Source organism: Eptesicus fuscus, chromosome 4 (genome assembly GCF_027574615.1).
Source record: "Eptesicus fuscus isolate TK198812 chromosome 4, DD_ASM_mEF_20220401, whole genome shotgun sequence".
NCBI classification, from domain to species: domain Eukaryota; kingdom Metazoa; phylum Chordata; class Mammalia; order Chiroptera; family Vespertilionidae; genus Eptesicus; species Eptesicus fuscus.
Genome location: NC_072476.1, coordinates 80,940,219 through 80,958,787, shown reverse-complemented (window position 1 = coordinate 80,958,787; position 18,569 = coordinate 80,940,219). Strand labels below are relative to the sequence as shown.

The 18,569-nt window shown below is 47.3% G+C and overlaps 1 protein-coding gene and 1 long non-coding RNA gene across 8 annotated transcripts in view; one reads left to right on the top strand and one right to left on the bottom strand.

The window, feature by feature from the left end:
• Nucleotides 1-532: 532 nt before the first annotated feature.
• Nucleotides 533-4,662, bottom strand: LOC114230134 (uncharacterized). Its single transcript, XR_003615990.2, has 3 exons — nt 4,119-4,662; nt 2,038-2,144; nt 533-652 (listed from the first exon to the last, which is right to left on the bottom strand). It is a non-coding gene; the product is annotated as an uncharacterized LOC114230134 (long non-coding RNA).
• A 160-nt stretch (nt 4,663-4,822) lies between these two features.
• KIF2A (kinesin family member 2A) overlaps nt 4,823-18,569 on the top strand; it is a 76,939-nt gene continuing 63,192 nt past the window's right edge. For all 7 annotated transcript variants that reach the window (XR_008555869.1, XR_008555868.1, XR_008555866.1 and 4 more), the window contains exon 1: nt 4,823-5,198. Coding sequence is in view for 3 of the 7 variants with exons in the window: in XM_008161855.3 (XP_008160077.1) it covers nt 5,135-5,198 (64 nt within the window). In the remaining 4 variants the exon portion in view is untranslated. The remainder of the gene's footprint in view (nt 5,199-18,569) is intronic.

The following is an 18,569-nucleotide window of genomic DNA, read 5'->3' as shown; positions in this document are numbered from 1 at the left end:
TATTTCTGTAGCTCTGAAATCTGAGGGGGCTTTCCTCTCCTGGGCAAGTTCCCACTTTTTCACCATTTATCTTAAGAGTTAGTAAAGGTTATCTAAATGTCATCATGTGATTAGAAAGGTAGTCATGAGATTATGATTGAGTATGATTCAAACCAATGATTTTTTATTGAAAAAAAATTTTTAATACTTGTAAGTTTTAAGCTTTAAAAATTAAAAAATAGATGAACTGAAAGAGTTTTATTATAAGTATGAGTTTTAATCTCAGAACTACTTTAAAAGAGTAATAATTAAGCTTTTGGGAATGTATCTGGGCTCTCAAAATTCTAAATGCTCTTGTTCTCTAAAAGGATTAGTTTTCTCATTTTTCTAATAAGCAAAATTATAAGAGCATCTAAAACCTTGACAGTAAAAATAAAAATACTTGTAAGTAAAAAAGATCATTGGACTATGAATATTTATTTTTATTTATTAACTAATTATTTGTTATTAATAAGGGATGGTGGGAATACAGATGATAATTGTATTACTCCTTTTGTTTTGGCGGTATGTTAATAACTTCAAGGGGAAGGATACATACTCCATCACTGAAGTTCTTTTGTTACTCCTGAGGCAATGTTGCCTTCCATCAATCTACCCCTCACTCACTCAGGCTCTGTGAAGCAAGCAGAGTTCAAAATGTGATTTTAAAACATTAGACTTAAGCTCCAAATGGAGTTTATCTTTAGGCAGCTTTTCTATCCCCTTGCAGCAAATAATAAAGATTCATTAAGGGAAAAATTGCCATCTTTAAAAATGTATTAAGAATCAAGTTTTTAAAACCTCAGTGAACCTCGTTTTGATTATTTTACCAGCCTCCAACTGGTTTTCAATGAAACTGATTATCATCATCAGAAAGTCAGTGAAGGGAAACATTGGAAGCTGTATTTTATTTCTTGCGCTTATCTTTAGCCAAGTCTCCCTCTCAATTAGAACCTCAAGGAAGATTCTCTTGTTTTTTCTATCTACCATCTCCTGGTATCTTGATATGAATTATTTTCTTAAACTCCTTGGCATGTAATACACACTTTACTTACCTCTTGGCCCCAGTAGGAAGTCTTCTTCATAAATAATATATAGCTCTTTGGCCTATTCATTAGAAGCATATTGCTCCTCACAAACCAGCTTCTTGAATATCCCTGAAGTGGATGTGTGTTGCACTGCCCAGATCCACCTTTATGACACTCATTTCCATGGTTGCAGGAGTTTTGGCTACTGAGGGCTCACAACTCAATTCTCCCTCAGGGATTGCTCACCACCAAAGGAAGCTGCCTCATCCAAGGTCCACTTCTCTTCCCCAAGGGGGTACCCATATGCAAAAAGTGACCATGTGCAGGATACAATTGTCCCCTCTTCTCAACTTAAGACAAGTTTGAAAGAACATCCTAGCTCTAAAGCTACCCATGGAATTCACAGAGGCCTTTGTTGTCACTGCCGCACAGGTCAACTTCTCGTGCCCAGTCCTGCTTCTTTTTTTTGTTTGTTTGTTTGTGTGTGTTTTTTAATGTTTTTTATTTTATTTTATTTTATTATTATTGATTTCAGAAAGGAAGGGAGAGGGAGAGAGAGACAGAAACATCAATGATAAGAGAGAATCACTGATTGGCTGCCTCCTGCACGCCCCACACTGGGGATCTAGCCCGCAACTTGGGTATGTGCCCTTGACAGGAATCGAACCTGGGACCCTTCAGTCCACAGGCTGATGCTCTATCCACTGAGCCAAACCAGCTAGGGCCCAGTCCTGCTTCTTTACTGTCCCAAAGGTGTCAATCCCAAAGACACTTCACAGTGAATTTCCTACATGCTAATCTCTACTTCAGAGTCTGCTTCCTAGGAAGCCTGACCTGTGAGAATTCTTTTGGTCCTATTCAACAACCACTTTCTGTTATCATTTAATAATCTCAAATTTTGGTGGTGACTTATATAGTCATGGTAGACTAACTTCTATAATAAACAATTCCAGAATGTTAGTGGTTCAACACAACAAAATGTGCTTCTTACTCATTTTGTGGTGCACAGAAGTTCAATGGAGAGAGGAGCAGTTATTTAGGGATCCAGACTCCATCCCGTTTTTGGCTCCACCCTTTTCTAGGAGTCTTGTCCTGCTGCTGAGAGATAAGGAAAGAAAATAAGAAAAATGCATGGAAGGTTTGATGGCTTGAAAGGGTACACATCAATTCTACTAACATTCCATTGGCCAGAACTCAGTCATATGGCCATACTAAGTCAAGGGAGGCTGATGATCACTAGCAGTCTTTGCCACTCATTTATGGAATACTTGTGATTTTCAAATATTTCCTTTTCCATGACAGGTGACATCTTTGTATCACCCTTCAACTTGTAAGGACTGAAAACTCTACCTTTACTAAATATTTTAAAAAGAGTCACGATCCCACCACTTTAATAAAAGTCGATGTAGGTTTTGTATGTGAGTGTACGTACGTGCGTGTGTATATCTTTAACAAATAAGAGCTTTTTAAAAAAGAATCATATCATTATCATACCTAATAAAATTGATTAATTACTTACTATGTCTAAGATTTAGTATGTGTACACATTCATCTGGTTGTTCTTCAACAGTCTTTTTCTGAAGTTCTTTTAATTCCTGGACAGTTACTGACAGATATGTCATAGTTGCAGCAACTGGCCATGTCAATGTTCCACCTAAACCACCTTCCTAAAACTTCTGTGGGATCTATTTACTCCTTCTCTTTGAACTACTCTGACTGATTTTGTCACTATTATATTCAGGCCATTTTCAAAACCATAAACTAAACCTTTTTGGATTCTCTGAGGCCAGCTGGTAGTTTGTGTTTTCTTTTCTATAGATAATCTTCATCCATTTTCTTAATAATCATCCTTTCAACCATGGTACTGCCTAGTCCTTCCATAGCAAGTCTTACAAATGCCACAAGGCTTGTGGCCACTCCTGCTACAGTCCCTTCAGGACTAATATGATTTACAGGAAACTGTTTCTATACTCTCAGAAAAATAAACCACTTCTTTAAAAAATTTCCCAGTCTGAAAATACAGACACATGTTTATTCAATAACTTGTTTCAAATAGCACCTATGTCTTCAGGTTATAGTTTGGATGTTATATAAAACTGTGGTACATCTACACTATGGAATACTATGCAGCAATAAAAAAGGATCTCTTTCCCTTTGAAACAGCATGGAGGGACCTGGAGAGTATTATGCTAAGCAAAATAAGCCAGTCAGAGAAAGAAAAGTATCACATGATCTCACTCTTATGTGGAACCTAATGAACAAAATAAACTGACGGCCCAGCCGGCATGGCTCAGTGGTTGAGCGTCAACCTATGAATCAGGAGGTCACGGTTTGATTCCCAGGTCAGGGCTTGATTTCTTTGCACTCTTTAAATAATTTGCAAGCAAATAAGATGCTTTATACCTCAGTCACAGAAACATAAGAGAATGAGTTCTACTGGACTGGAACTCAAAGAGTTCAGATAAAACTCCTAAGATTTTTAAAATCTGAAAAATAAAAACTTGGTTTGGTCAAATCTTATTTTGAAAGAGGTCCTGAACTTAGATTTACAGTAATGTCATTTCTGGAATGTAAAAGAAGTTCTTATTTAAGTTGTCTTCCCAGTGTTTATTCCCCCCCCCCCCCCCAAAAAAAAAGTTATTCCTACTTTAGAATGAAGAAAAGTGTTCTTTTGACAAGTATGCCTTCAATGTTTAAATTACAGATGGAGCATTAGTCTTTCAACTATTCTTTTTTAGTCTACTTGGCTTGATTACTTATATTAGGCTGAAAACTCTAGACTGTGTGCAATTAACACACATATATATCCAGTTTCCAGTTACATATTTTTAAAACTGTATATTTGTAGTTATTATTACAGAGATATTAACAATGACTAGAGAAAGTAGGGCCCCAAAAGTGTGTTCCCACGTATCAAGTCCCGACACTGGAAACAAAAGTCCCACGTTTGTTGGTTTTTACACAGTGTTGTAAACAGTTTCCATGGTCCCTGTCCACATGGCCTTCCCGCTGGGGAGAGTCTTGCTGATGTGGTCAAACTAGTCCAGTGACTCTTGAAGAAAAGGCACATACCTCAGTGTCAACCTTACGTGTCTGCCCTCTGTCCTTGAATCATAGTTTATTGGCTTTATGGGCCAGGGCAAATAAGTCTTAAAACCCTACAGCAGAGGCAGGACCCCAGCGATAGATGCATCATAGATGGAACAGTCGAGGCTGCGCCGCCACAGGATTTCCCTTTGGAGGGTCCAGGGGTAAAGCCAGGCCACGAAGAAGCGGATCATCATTCCGACCTAGGGTGGGTGACACCTCAAAGGTGTTTCTTCTTTTCGTCCATAACTGGGTGGGAAACCTGGGCTCCGTTACGTGCGCTGGCCACCTCTAAGAGCCAACAGAGGTGGCCCTAGGATGGAACTCTGAGCCTGTACGGTCAACCGGTCGGCCCCTGGATTCGCATCCCTTCGCCCTGAAACCACAGGGCCCTTCATCCATTCCCGCCAAAGCGCCAACTCCTGGAAGCCACAGAGGAAGGCACTGGCGCACGGGGTGCCGCCTCTTCCAGGCCGCGCGCTAAAATCAAACTCCACGCCGGCGGCTCGCTGGGGGCCGGGCCGCGCGCGCTCCACTCCCCGGGGGGGGGGGGGGGCCAGCCGCGGCCGCCGCCCGCCAGGGCCGCCGCGGCGCTGGGCGGGGCCGCCCCGAGGCAGCCGGGAAAGGCCCGCGGAGGAGGAAGCGGCGCGGAGACGCGCTCTGCGCAGGCGCGCGGTGCCCCGCCTCCCCTGCGTCGGCTTAAGGCGGGCGGCGCGGGGCCCTCCTACTCTTCCCCGCGCCTCCCGACGCCCCTGCCCCGGCTTCACCCCGACGTCCCGGCGTGCGCGTCTGCCCGCCTGCCCGCGGAACCGGGGCCTCCGCCTGCCTGCCTGCCCGCCCGCCGCTGCGCCTCGCGGCCCCCGCTCGCGTTCACGCTGTCGCCGGGGCCAGCGCGGCCGCGGGCAACCGCTCCCCCTCCCGCCCCCACCCCGCCCCCTCCCCGCCTTTTCCGCCCTCCCGTCCCCCTCCCCCGACCCGCGGCCGCTGCTCCAGATGAGGTGATGGCAACGGCCAACTTCGGCAAGATCCAGATCGGGATCTACGTGGAGATCAAGCGGAGCGATGGTGAGCTGCGCCGCCGCCCCTGCCGGCCGCGTCCGGCAGTCGGATGTGCATCCGAGGGACGCGGGCGCCGGCCGCCCCATTGATTGCTCCGCGGGGCTGTGGGGGCGGGAAGGCGGCGGCCGCGGCGCTTTTGTGTGTGGCGTGTGTGCTAGTGAGGTCGGCCCCGGGGTTCACCGTCGGTGCCGCCGCAGTGCCGGGGGCTGGGGGTGGGGGGCCGGGCCGGGGGAGGCCGGCGCGGAAGGCCCGGGTGTCGCGGTCCGAGTCTTTGGGGGCGCGGTGCAGGGTCCCCGGGCCCGGGCCCCTCGCCTCTCCCGCGATCTCCATCCTCCCCGGGGACTCCAGTGCGGGGCGGGGGGGGGGTGGGGGGTGGGGACGGGCTGCGGTCTTGGTGAGGGATGACCCACCCTCGCGTTTCACCGGGTTCTTCTCATTTCCCGGCCTCATCTCCGGGGGGTGGGGGTTGGGGGGTGGGGAGATCGTGGAGACCCGTGATTTCAGTCTTGAGAGGACCCTGTTGGGCCGAGGCCGAGGTGGAGAGAGGAGGCCAAGCCCGTTGGCTTAAACCGCTGCGTGGTTGTCAGGGTTCCTCGGCTTTCGCTTCTCGAACATGCCTCCTATTTTGCTAGTCCCTTCCTTGGAAGGATGCGGAGTGTCGTGCTCGGCCATGAATAAGGGTGGGGAGCAGGGGGAAGAAGTATTCCATTAGCTTCGCAAAGGTAATGGGACTCAGTCGAAAGGGAAGGGGAGGAGATGAGCCCCGTCCATGCAAGGACTACTGACAGGGTAGGGGTGGGAGACTGGATGTGGATGTTTTCACCCCCTCAGGGGAAGGTAACAGGGAGAAAAGTGTAAGGCCAGGTGCAGATACATGCCTAATTAGAGAAAAATCCAGGCCTTAGGTTCATGTATCTTTCTGTAGGCTCCTCTTGGGAAGATGTTTTCTGTCCCTAGCTTGGGGCGGGGGTGTGGGGGGGTGTGGAGTGAGACGCCAGCCAGGCTTGGAAATCATTTATGTTGTCAAGGAGAAAACGCAGAGAAAGAATTAGAGGTGTGCGGTGTTCCCGACTCCATCTGTCTCACACCCGTACCTTCCATTCACGGCGTATTATTCGCCAGCCTTGTCAGTAGTAATGTTGCTATCACTTCCCCATCCTCTTGGTTTCTACCAAGTTTGACCCAAGTTATGTGGAACTAGATTGATTTTTAACCTAACGTTTGTGACATATTGGAAGATCTACACAGTTAATGATTTTTTCCCTCGGTTATGTTTGAGATAATTTGTATTAACGACTGGGAGCATCATTATCCTGTATGTGAAAAGATAAATTATGCCACTTAGAGCTTTAGAAGTTACCAGTGACAGTAGTGAGAAAGAGATGTTTTCTTTAGTTGGGTTGGGGTTTCTTTGTATTACTATCTTCAAATTACTTTCCTTAAACGGTGCTGTTACTGTCATTTCTTAGGTGAACGTGAGTTCACTGTATACTAGCGAAAGTAAGATTGGCATATTATTTAAAATTTTGGAGTGGCCCTAGCTGGTTTGGCTCAGTGGATAGAGCCTTGGCCTGCTGACTGAAGGGTCCAGATTAGATTCTAGTCAGTCAAGGGCACATGGCCTGGTTGCAGGCTCCATCCCCAGTTGGGGGTGTGCCCCAGGCAGCCAATCAAATTCTCTCTTATCATTGATGTATCTCTCTATCCTTCTCCCTTCCTCTCTGAAATCAATAAAAATATATTTAAAATAAAATAAAAATTTGGAGTTAAATAAAATGTGTAAGTCTTTATGATTATAGGTGTTTGTTTAAAATCTATAAAAAAAAGCAAACGGGATCATGACATTTGGAAGGGGTGTGTGTGTGTGTGTGTGTGTGTGTGTGTGTGTGTATCATCCGGACTAATGTCTTTTTATTTAAACGTATGGGACTTGAAACAATTTTGGTTTCCTTAGGGTTCTAGGATAGAGGCTTGTAATACTCTTTCAGCCTTCATCTTCTACCTTCACTGGAAACTCATGCATATAAGAGCTTTGTGTTCGTACATAAGTGCTAGTAACCTAAAGTCAGATTTCAAAACAGTTTGCCCATGAGAAATAATGGAAGTCATTACAGTGTGTATTATCCTAACCTATAGTCATGTACATCTTTGTGCACCCCAGATGCATGATGGTATTTGATGGAAGGTAAAAGTGAAGTAGAGAACTTGAAGAGAATGATTATTTGCATGGATGGTAGTGTTTCACAGTGGAAATTGATAGTGTTGGAGACTCCCCCTTAAGCTTTGCCTTTTTCACTTTAAAGAAACTGGTTTCCTCTCAAATATCAGATCTGTATTTGGCAAAAACAGTAGTGGTTATTGTAACAAAAATAAACTTTGTAGTTGTATGAGCACTATTGCCATTGTGTGATTGCATGAGACAATGGAAATCACTAGTGAAGAAGGGCTGCTATTAACTGGTGACTTGATGCTTACTAATGGTGATCTTTGTCCTTGTTTTAGAGTATGCTTTTCCCACCTGTGATGCTCTTTATTAATAAAACATATTCCAAGGGCAAAAAGGTAAACTAAAATGGATTTATTCCTATCTTTTAAGACCTTGCTCAAAACTGATCCCAATACGTCTTCTCTAGTTACTAAAACCAGATGGTCAGTTAGTCTTTGAATTCCTAAGTCATTTTGTATCACTCATGAAACAGCATATTTCCTTAAATATTAATAATTTGGTTTATTTATCTTAATATTGTTTCAAACTGCACTAGAGAAGGGGTGGAGTGGAGAATGCAATAGAAAGACGGCAGGCTACCCACACTCATTTCAAACAGTGTGTTATAGGATTAAAGTAACTAATAGATTCTTAAGTTCCCTGAATTCATTTGTGTATCCCCATGTACCTAGCAGAGTTCCTTGCATGTAGTTTTTTAGTAAATCATTCATTATTGGATTTTTGGTTTTCAAATATTTTTAAAATATATTTTTTATTGACTTCAGAGAGGAATGCAGAGGGAGAGAAAGAGAAATATCAATGATGAGAGAGAGTCACTGATCAGCTGCCTCCTGCGCACCCCATACTTGGGATCGAGCTGGGCACCCAACATTATTTTAATTCAGATGAACTCTTACCAGGAAGTGAAATCCTCCATGTATGCTCATCCTGTGTTGCCACCTCCCTACTCTAGTCCCCCACATCCCATACAGGCCTTTTAGTTCTAAATCCCCAGAGTTGGCTGAAATTGGGTGATCTGATAAGGTGAATCTGACTTCCGGTATTTTAAGGTTAGATGTGACGGAGGTTAGGTTTGGACTTCTGAGATTTCTCCCAGCTAAAGGAGATAACATGGTATGAAATGAGACTGATTTCTGGAAATGGACACTCATGCATAATTTCTTTTCTTATATATGGCTTCCTATTATCTTTCTGATTCAATTCCTTTTTAGAATCCAGTGACTAAAAACTAAACTACAATCTTAACTATTGTGTGGCAATATAGTTGTTTAGGGACAGTTATGTTATTGATGATGATGGAGTGAGTGGAATGGGGGAATTTGTGGATTAATACTTTTCCTTTTACATGGTGGTTCCATATATGTATTTGTTAGGCCTTCATAGTTTTTCAATAAGGTTATCTAATTGGATCCTCACCAAAAGAGTATGAGATAAGCAGGGTAGGAAGCTAGTAGATTCATCATTATACAAGTTGACCTAAGGTTGAATTATTTGCCAAGATGACTTGATTAATAAGGGCATAGCCTGGACCAAAGACTAATAACTACATTCACTCCTAGCTCTCTCTTTAAGTGCTGGCAAATGTTTACTGCTGATAATATGAAGTTATATACTATTGTTTGTTTTTATTTGTTTTTTAATCCTCACCTTGAGCATATGCTCTGTTGGAGAGAGAGAGAGAGAGAGAGAGAGAGAGAGAGAGAGAGAGAGAGAGAGAGAGATGAGAGAAACATTGATCACTTGCCTCTTGTTCACACCAGGAACTCACAACCTAGGTTTGTGCCTGGACTGGGAACCGAACCCACTACCTTTTAGCTGTACAGAATGACTCTCCAATCAACTGAGCCACCTAGCCAGGGCCTTTTGTTTTGTTTTTTGAGATACAAAACCTCCTGTAGTAAAATTCTTTTTTCCTACCACCACCAGAGGCTCAGAAAACCTACAATGGATAACATTGCTTAAAATTTGCCAAATTGGTGAGAGCAAACTGAATTCTGACTATAAGAATTGAGATTCAGCAAAGTCTCAGCCTTTAAAGCTCTTTTCAATCATCAGCCTTTACTTGCTTCCAGAATTGCCACAGAAAGCTAGGAATCTGTATTCATTACTCAGTCACTTTATTCTCATGACAAAAATTTTGGAATTCTAGTGAAAGGTTGGCTATGTGTCAACTTGTTTTATGTGTCATAATTTTAAAACTGGAAAAAAATAGCAAAGAGCCAGTTAAACCCGTGTCTGTTCAACCAGGGAACAAGGCGTGAGTGTGGAAAATCCAGTACTCTTTGAGAGATCATCTGGACCCATTCTTTCTAGTCACAAGTATATCATTAAAATTACATGAATCTTTTGCAAAGCTTAATTTTTTTTATTCAGCTCTCTCTTTGATTTTAACGCTTCTGTTCTATAACCTAAAATAATTTTTGAAAGTATTTGTTTTGAGATCATAGTTCTGATCTTAATAGATAAATTTTTAAGCCCTGGATAAAACTAATTTTCACTTTTCTGGTCCAGTTGTGGAGCAAGTATAGTTTAGGTTGCCCTTCCATCACATACCAACTCTTTTGATAAAAGAAATACTAATGTTATTATGGTGCCTGAGTGAAAATAGATATTAGAATCTCACCATGTTAAATATTTAAGTGCTTGATTACACATAGTGCATGCTGTGCCATGTATTTAATATTGAAAGCTATATAAATTCTAGTTCATGGTCATTGGGACTTGTGTAGTGAAAATTTAAACAAAACAAAATGTAGTATCATTTCATTGTTGATTAACCTTAAGTTTTGTTACTATCTCCTGAGAGTAAAATGAGGACAGAAGTGTCCCTTTTAAAAGTCTTGCTTTTAAGGCTAGTCTTCGCCTGGGGCTTTTTCATTTTTGGTACTACTTACTTTTCTACCTACCCTCTACAATCAAGTTTGCAGTCAAATGGGCATTTACTTGGGTTTTTTTTGGTGAATAGACCTTAAATGATTGTACCATATCACAAAATGATGGGATCTCATATTTCTGTTTTATTACTGCACATTTAAGTAAATGAACTTTTATTAACAGCCTATTATATAACCAGGTATTCTGACAGGTGTTGGATATACAAAAAAAGAATAAGGCACAACAACTTCTGCCCTCAAAAGCAACTGAATAAATGATTGATTCATACGGCCATTCTCTATGTACATCATTATTACTTCCCTTTTTAGGTTAGACTCTTTAGTCCCGAAGTTATGAGTCTTCTGGATAGCAAATATATGCCATACATGCTGTCCCTTTTACCTCCTCTACCCATGACCAGTATCCATTATTTCTCATGGTGTGCTTTCCGGATGAACCCACATTCAGCCTCAGAATTCTTAACCATTTGTACACCATAGCGTCTGTAGGCACAAGCGGTGGACCTTTTTAAATTAAATTCAAAATATCACGGCAGTTAACTGGTTAATATAATTACCACCAGTCCTGGTAGCCTCTGTCAGTCGATTGAAATTGGCCTTATTTGTCATTACCGGCCTATTTTCTATTCTCTAATACCCATTTGAGTTTTAACTTTATAACGTTTAATCTTTGTTTTGATAGCTACGGTAAAGGAAAAGGTTTATTCAGTTCTAAGTTTCTGGCAGACCAGCCACTGGCAGCAGGTGTCTCCCTAGATAATCCTAGGTTAGGGTGCTTGTAAACACAGGGACCAAGGAAGCAGAGCATGAAAACAGTTCAGCCAGCTGCTGGTGCTTCTGTGTAATCTGGAAACAACCTCCCCACCTAGGTGGCCAGGGGACTATAAGAATCAGACACCTCCCTGGGCTCTCTTTTAGCTACTTTCAAAGACTTCTTCTCAAGGTTTTTATTGATTTTGGCATGAATTTTAACCAGATTTCACCTATATAAAACATTTTAGAGCAGTGGTTGGCAAACTCATTAGTCAACAGAGCCAAATATCAACAGTACAATGATTGAAATTTCTTTTGAGAGCCAAATTTTTTAAACTTAAACTTCTTCTAACTCCACTTCTTCAAAATAGACTCGCCCAGGCCGTGGTATTTTGTGGAAGAGCCACATTCAAGGGGCCAAAGAGCCGCATGTGGCTCGCGAGCCGCAGTTTGCCGACCACAGTTTTAGAGGAAAGACAGGATGATGATGGGGACATACTTAGGGTAAAATTTTCTGAGTGTCTACATGGGTCAAACAATGACCCTTTTGATTATAACTTTTGTTTTTGTTGATCCTCACCCAAGGATATTTTTTCCATTGAAAGAGAGAATAGAAGGGGGTGAGGGGGGAGGGAGAGAGAGGAACATGGATGTGAGAGAGACACATTGATTGGTTGCCTCCTGCACACCCCTGACTAGGAATTGAACCCTCAACCCTTCGGTGCACAGGCCAACACTCTAACCACTGAGGCCATACTGTCCAGGGCTGATTATAACTCTTGGCCAGAAGCTGTTTACTCAACCTCATCCAGATCACTGTATCTTCCATACTACCACTTGAATTTTGTTTCTTTCTTAAAAAGTGAATACAGGTGTTACTCTTAATCCTTGAAGGGCTATAACATTTGTGCCCTGATAAGCCAGTTGCTTTGCTAAATGTATAATATGGGAGAAACCAAGATGGCGCCATAGGTTAAACACCTAACCCGCAGCCGGGCACAACAATTTCAAAAATACAACTAGAGGTCAGAACGGTCATCGTCCAGAACCACAGGAAAGCTGGCGGACTGAAATGCCCACAGCTGGGGAGAAGGAGAAGGCCACGGGGACAGTCGGGGGAGCCGCAAAAGCCTGAGGTATGGAGAAACGGACGGAGACACGAGCACGCGCGCCTGCGGGGAGGATGGAGCCGGAGAGGAAGGGGCGGCTGACGGCCTGGCCGGCGTTCACTGGCAGGAAGGAGATAAAGGCTCCGGATTGCGCTGAGTGCCGGCTCCGACTGCACTGAACCCCGTTCCGGGCGAAACCCTGGGAAGCCAGGCGCAGGCTGGGGGAATGAATCTGGGCTGTGGGGCGCAGGCACAGAGGAGCGGCGGGAGGCAGAGCTCCAGAGGCGCGCGCAGGAAGGGGCGCAAAGGACGGACTGTTGCCTGCGCCACGGAACTGCCCTAGCGGGAAGGAGACAAGGGCTCCGGACCGTGCTGAACCCCAGTTCTGACTGCACTGAACCCCAGTTCCGGGCAAAACCCTGGGAAGCCAGGCACATGCTGGGGGAATGAATTTGGCCTGTGGGGCAGAGGCACAGAGGAGCGGCGGCTCCAGAGGCGCACACGGGAGGGCGCGCAGAGGAGGGACTGTTGCCTGCGCCACTGAATGGCCCTGCTGGGAAGGAGACAAAGGCGCCAGACTGCGCTGAGACCCAGTTCCAACTACATTGAAACCCAGTTCCAGGCAGCGGGCGAAACTCCAGGGCGCGTTTCTCTCAGAGGTGTTTGCAAGGAATACAGAGGGACACAGACACAGGAGACTCATGTCTCCTGCACAGCAACTCTTCCTATATAGACAAAGAGGGTCCTCATGGACAATTGGCCTGGAGGACAATTCCTCCTAGTGACACTAACAACAATCAAGACTTAACTGTAGATACTCACTCAGTTTCGCAACTGCGCCGCCCCCGCAGGCCGCCCGGCCCGGGGCACTGGGGACGCCGCGGCGGCAGTGGCGCCCGGAGCCCGGCGGCCGCCCAGCGCCCATCCCCGCCGCGAGGCCCCCGCGCGCCTGGTTCCGCGGGCCGCGCGCCCCGCACACCGGACGGAGGCCCGGGCGCCCTCTCCGTGCACCTCCCGGCGCCACTAGACCTCAGTAGAGTTGACTGAATTCAAGGGATTAAGAAGAACAAATTGGGGAATTCGAAAAAGATGACGGCGGAGGTGAAGGCTGATGTGTTGCCTCACATGGCAGTTTCGGAAATACAACTGGAACATGGACTAGTGAGGGTGGCGACTGCTGCTCGCGTCTCCCCAGACCGGGCGGCTGCTCCTCTCAGTCAGCACCGCAGCCGGGGCCATGGGCTCGTGGGCGCCACAGCAGCTGCTGTGGCGGCGGCCGCGGACTCGGCGCAGCGGCTCTCTGTGAAGGAAGAGACCATCTTTCTGCAGGAGGGGCGCATCCGCGCCACCGACCTGGCCAAACTGCGCAGTGAGATCCTCGAGGCCCTGGAGGCCGCCAACACCGATTTGGAGGATTCTTAGGAGTTCTCATCTTACATTCAAGCCCTTTAAGCCATTTTGACAGAGGAGAATCAAGAAGGCGGCTAAGTTAAACAAAGGAACTGCGAACTCCACCGCGCACAGCAATTTCAGGGGCACGAATGGAGGACAGAGCCTCTGCCATCCAGAACTACAGGAGAGATGGCTGAATGGTAGATTTATAGCTAAGAGGGAAGAGGAAACCAGCGAAATCGGAGGGGATGAGGTGTGGAGGCGCGTGGGTCTGGTTGGTGGCGGGGGAAAGGGGCTTTTGTTCCAAACCTAGGGGAGATTAGCTCTCCATCACACTGAAATCCAGCTTCTGGGGACCCGTGGGAGACCCAGATGCCTGCGGGGAGAGGCAGGACTCTTGCGGAGGTGCCAAGCGCCCCTGGGTCTGGGGGAGGCCGCGCTCCCCTGGGTCCGAGTGAGGCCAGGGGTCAATAGATCCAGTTGAGGCCTCGCGCATCTAGGCCCGGGTGAGCCCAAGTGGCCCTGGGTCTGGGAGAGGCCAAACATCCCTGGGTCCAGGTGAGACCATGTGTCCCTGGATCGGGTGAGGCCTCGTGAACCTAGGCCCGGGTGAGCCCAAGTGGCCCTGGGTCTGGGAGAGGCCAAGCGTCCCTGGGTCCGGGTGCGACCATGTGTCCCTGGATCCAGATGAGGCCTCGTGCACCTAGGTCCGGGTGAGCCCAAGTGGCCCTGTGTCTGGGAGAGGCCAAGCGTCCCTGGGTCCGGGTGAGACCATGTGTCCCTGGATCCAGATGAGGCCTCGTGCACCTAGGCCCGGGTGAGCCCAAGTGGCCCTGGGTCTGGGAGAGGCCAAGCGTCCCTGGGTCCGGGTGCGACCATGTGTCCCTGGATCCGGATGAGGCCTCGTGCACCTAGGTCCGGGTGAGCCCAAGTGGCCCTGGGTCTGGGAGAGGCCAAGCGTCCCTGGGTCCGGGTGCGACCATGTGTCCCTGGATCCAGATGAGGCCTCGTGCACCTAGGTCCGGGTGAGCCCAAGTGGCCCTGGGTCTGGGAGAGGCCAAGCGTCCCTGTGTCCGGGTGAGACCATGTGTCCCTGGATCCGGGTGAGGCCTCGTACACCTAGGCCCGGGTGAGCCCAAGTGGCCCTGGGTCTGGGAGAGGCCAAGCGTCCCTGGGTCCGGGTGCGACCATGTGTCCCTGGATCCTGATGAGGCCTCGTGCACCTAGGCCCGGGTGAGCCCAAGTGGCCCTGGGTCTGGGAGAGGCCAAGTGTCCCTGGGTCCGGGTGAGACCATGCGTCCCTGGATCCGGGTGAGGCCTCGTGCACCTAGGCCCGGGTGAGCCCAAGTGGCCCTAGGTCTAGGAGAGGCCAAGCGTCCCTGTGTCTGGGTGAGACCATGTGTCCCTGGATCCGGGTGAGGCCTCGTGCACCTAGGCCCGGGTGAGCCCAAGTGGCCCTGGGTCTGGGAGAGGCCAAGCGTCCCTGGGTCCGGGTGAGACCATGTGTCCCTGGATCCAGATGAGGCCTCGTGCACCTAGGCCCGGGTGAGCCCAAGTGGCCCTGGGTCTGGGAGAGGCCAAGCGTCCCTGGGTCCGGGTGAGACCATGTGTCCCTGGATCCGGCTGAGGCCTCGTGCACCTAGGTCCGGGTGAGCCCAAGTGGCCCTGGGTCTGGGAGAGGCTAAGCGTCCCTGGGTCCGGGTGCGACCATGTGTCCCTGGATCCAGATGAGGCCTCGTGCACCTAGGTCCGGGTGAGCCCAAGTGGCCCTGGGTCTGGGAGAGGCCAAGCGTCCCTGTGTCCGGGTGAGACCATGTGTCCCTGGATCCGGGTGAGGCCTCGTGCACCTAGGCCCGGGTGAGCCCAAGTGGCCCTGGGTCTGGGAGAGGCCAAGCGTCCCTGGGTCCGGGTGCGACTATGTGTCCCTGGATCCAGATGAGGCCTCGTGCACCTAGGTCCGGGTGAGCCCAAGTGGCCCTGGGTCTGGGAGAGGCCAAGCGTCCCTGGGTCCGGGTGCGACCATGTGTCCCTGGATCCAGATGAGGCCTCGTGCACCTAGGTCCGGGTGAGCCCAAGTGGCCCTCGGTCTGGGAGAGGCCAAGCGTCCCTGGGTCCGGGTGCGACCATGTGTCCCTGGATCCAGATGAGGCCTCGTGCACCTAGGTCCGGGTGAGCCCAAGTGGCCCTGGGTCTGGGAGAGGCCAAGCGTCCCTGTGTCCGGGTGAGACCATGTGTCCCTGGATCCGGGTGAGGCCTCGTGCACCTAGGCCCGGGTGAGCCCAAGTGGCCCTGGGTCTGGGAGAGGCCAAGCGTCCCTGTGTCCGGGTGAGACCATGTGTCCCTGGATCCGGGTGAGGCCTCGTGCACCTAGGACCGGGTGAGCCCAAGTGGCCCTGGGTCTGGGAGAGGCCAAGCGTCCCTGGGTCCGGGTGCGACCATGTGTCTCTGGATCCAGATGAGGCCTCGTGCACCTAGGCCCGGGTGAGCCCAAGTGGCCCTGGGTCTGGGAGAGGCCAAGTGTCCCTGGGTCCGGGTGAAGCCAGAGCCTGGGTCCGGGTGAGGCCGTGTGCCCCTGGATCCATCCGGGTGAGGCTGGGTCCCAGGCCCGGGTGAGACCACGCGCCCCTTGGGTATGGGTGAGGCCACGTGCCCCTTAGTCCGGGTGACGCCGTGCCCCTGGGTTCGGCCGAGACCAAACCAGAGGGAGTCGGACCTCCGTTACCGCCATTTGTCCACCATCCAGAGCTGGGGGGTCAGTGCTGACATGTACACATAAGGAACTACTGGACATTGAAATTGAGTCTCAAAAGAACTGTTGGTCCAGGGGGAAGCTCGCTACAGACTGATTCATTTGCCTGTCAGCATAACTATTATTGCTCGTCTCACATTCAGTGCTTATTAGTATATATCTAGTGACATATGATCTCGCTCATCTAGGGGAAATGATGAACAACATAGACTGAGGAACAAGAACAGAACCAGAAGCAAGGAGGCATCGATCGGACTATCGGGCCTCAGAGGGAAGATAGGGGAGGGTAGGGGGAGGGTGGGGGGAGGGGGAGAGTTCAACCAAAGGACCTGTATGCATGCATATAAGCCTATCCAACGGTTAAGTTCAACAGGGGATTGGGGCATGCGTGGGGAGAGGGGTGGGATGGGAATGGGGGGATGAGGACAAATATGTGACACCTTAATCAATAAAGAAATTAAAAAAAAAAAAAAAAAAAAAAAAAATGTATAATATGCAGTATCTTGTTTGATTTTTCTACACAAGAAAATGAGAACCCTGTAAGATAGATGGTATCGTCCCCATTTTACAGAAGAGGAACCTCCTATGCTAGAGTGTATAACTACTGTATAGTGTTTAAGTCTTATGAAGGCCCATTTCAGGTATTTAAATTATATGCATTAGTCAAGGCTATGTGGTAAGTGTATTTTAGGGGTGTGGGATATGGATATATTTAGAAAACATATTGAAAAGATGTAGTTACGGGAGTTCTGTTTCTAGTCTGGATAGGGTTAGTAGGGCTGCTCATTCAGAATTACCTGTGGGGCTTTGGGGAAAAAACAACAACATAAGCAACCCCTACCTATCACCACCAATACCTGAGTTCTTTGCCTAGAGATTGTTTAAATTGGTCTGAAATGGAGCCTGGAGCTCAGTATTTTATTTTAAAACACCTCATATACTAGTGATTCCAGTGTGCATCCATGGTTCTGATGCATTATTTTAGAAAAAGTAGGAACTCCTAAGTGATATGACAAGACTTCTTGGAGAGTGAAGTTTAAATGGTCAGAGGAAGATGACCTGTAGATTCCTTGGGGGGGAAAGGAGGCATTCCATGCATGTGGCACGTGTTGGGAGGTCCCTGAGCTGGAAATGGGGGGCTTGTCAAGTAAAGGGCATTTAAAATAGGCAGACAGGAGGTGATAGATGAGGAAAATAAGGAAGGAGGGGTAATCTAGGGCACCTTATTAAAGACTTGGAAACAAAGGTAAGGTGTAAGGCATCTTGGAATTAATTTCTAGGACACTTGGAAACTACTGTAGCACTTAATCTCCTAAAAGCAGTAATAGGAGTTAGCTAGTGCTTAGAGATAGATTAGAGGGAGAGTAGTACTGAAAATGAGAGCTAGCAAGGATAAGATTGCATCAGTCTAGGAGAGTAAGTAACACTTAAGGAACTGGTGAGACACAGAACACTGCTAAAAGAATTTATGTTATATGGTGATATATCACTTATGCTGAATAAAGGACAGATGTGTTAAAAGGAATGGATTTAACATTTGGAGAGTCTGAGTGTAGGTTATAAAGTCTCTTCAGTTCTGTTTAATCAAGCTAATCCTATTCATGAATACAGCATAGAGGGCTGTAGATCCTGTGTACAATGTAATATCAAAGAGCATCCAACTCAAGCTGCTTATAGTTTTTGCCACTAATATCTTAAAAGTAATGAGTTTAAGGTCTGAGTCACTACCAGTAAATGTTTACATGTAGATTTGGAATTTACTTAAACTGTAGCTACCTGCTTTGTCTGCTTAAGAAGACTCAGTTATAGTGTATTAGCCAAGACCCTCTCCGAATTCATGGAAAGGAAAAACAGAGTTCTTAAAGGATCTGGATTCAGCTCTTTAAGGGATGGCATGTTTTGATTCTTGAAATATAATTGTTCTCATTTAACTTTCCTTTGCTCTTATTTTTGGCCTGTTTTTTTCTGCCCTGGCTTTTGTCTTGTGTTTTCATCCTCAAGATTCTGAACGTCATTTCAGTGTTTAGAATCTCTTAAGTGCTATTTGCATTTTAGGATTTCAGAAGGGATGAGGGATAGTAGACAGAGCACAGTGGATTTTTAGGGTGGTGAAATTATTATGTATGATGCTATAATGATAGATACATGTTGTACATGTATCCCAAACTTTAGGTTGTTAGAAGTCAGAGCTACACTTGAAATAATGGACCAGTTAATAACAAAAATTTGTAATACTTTAAGAATGAGGATCAA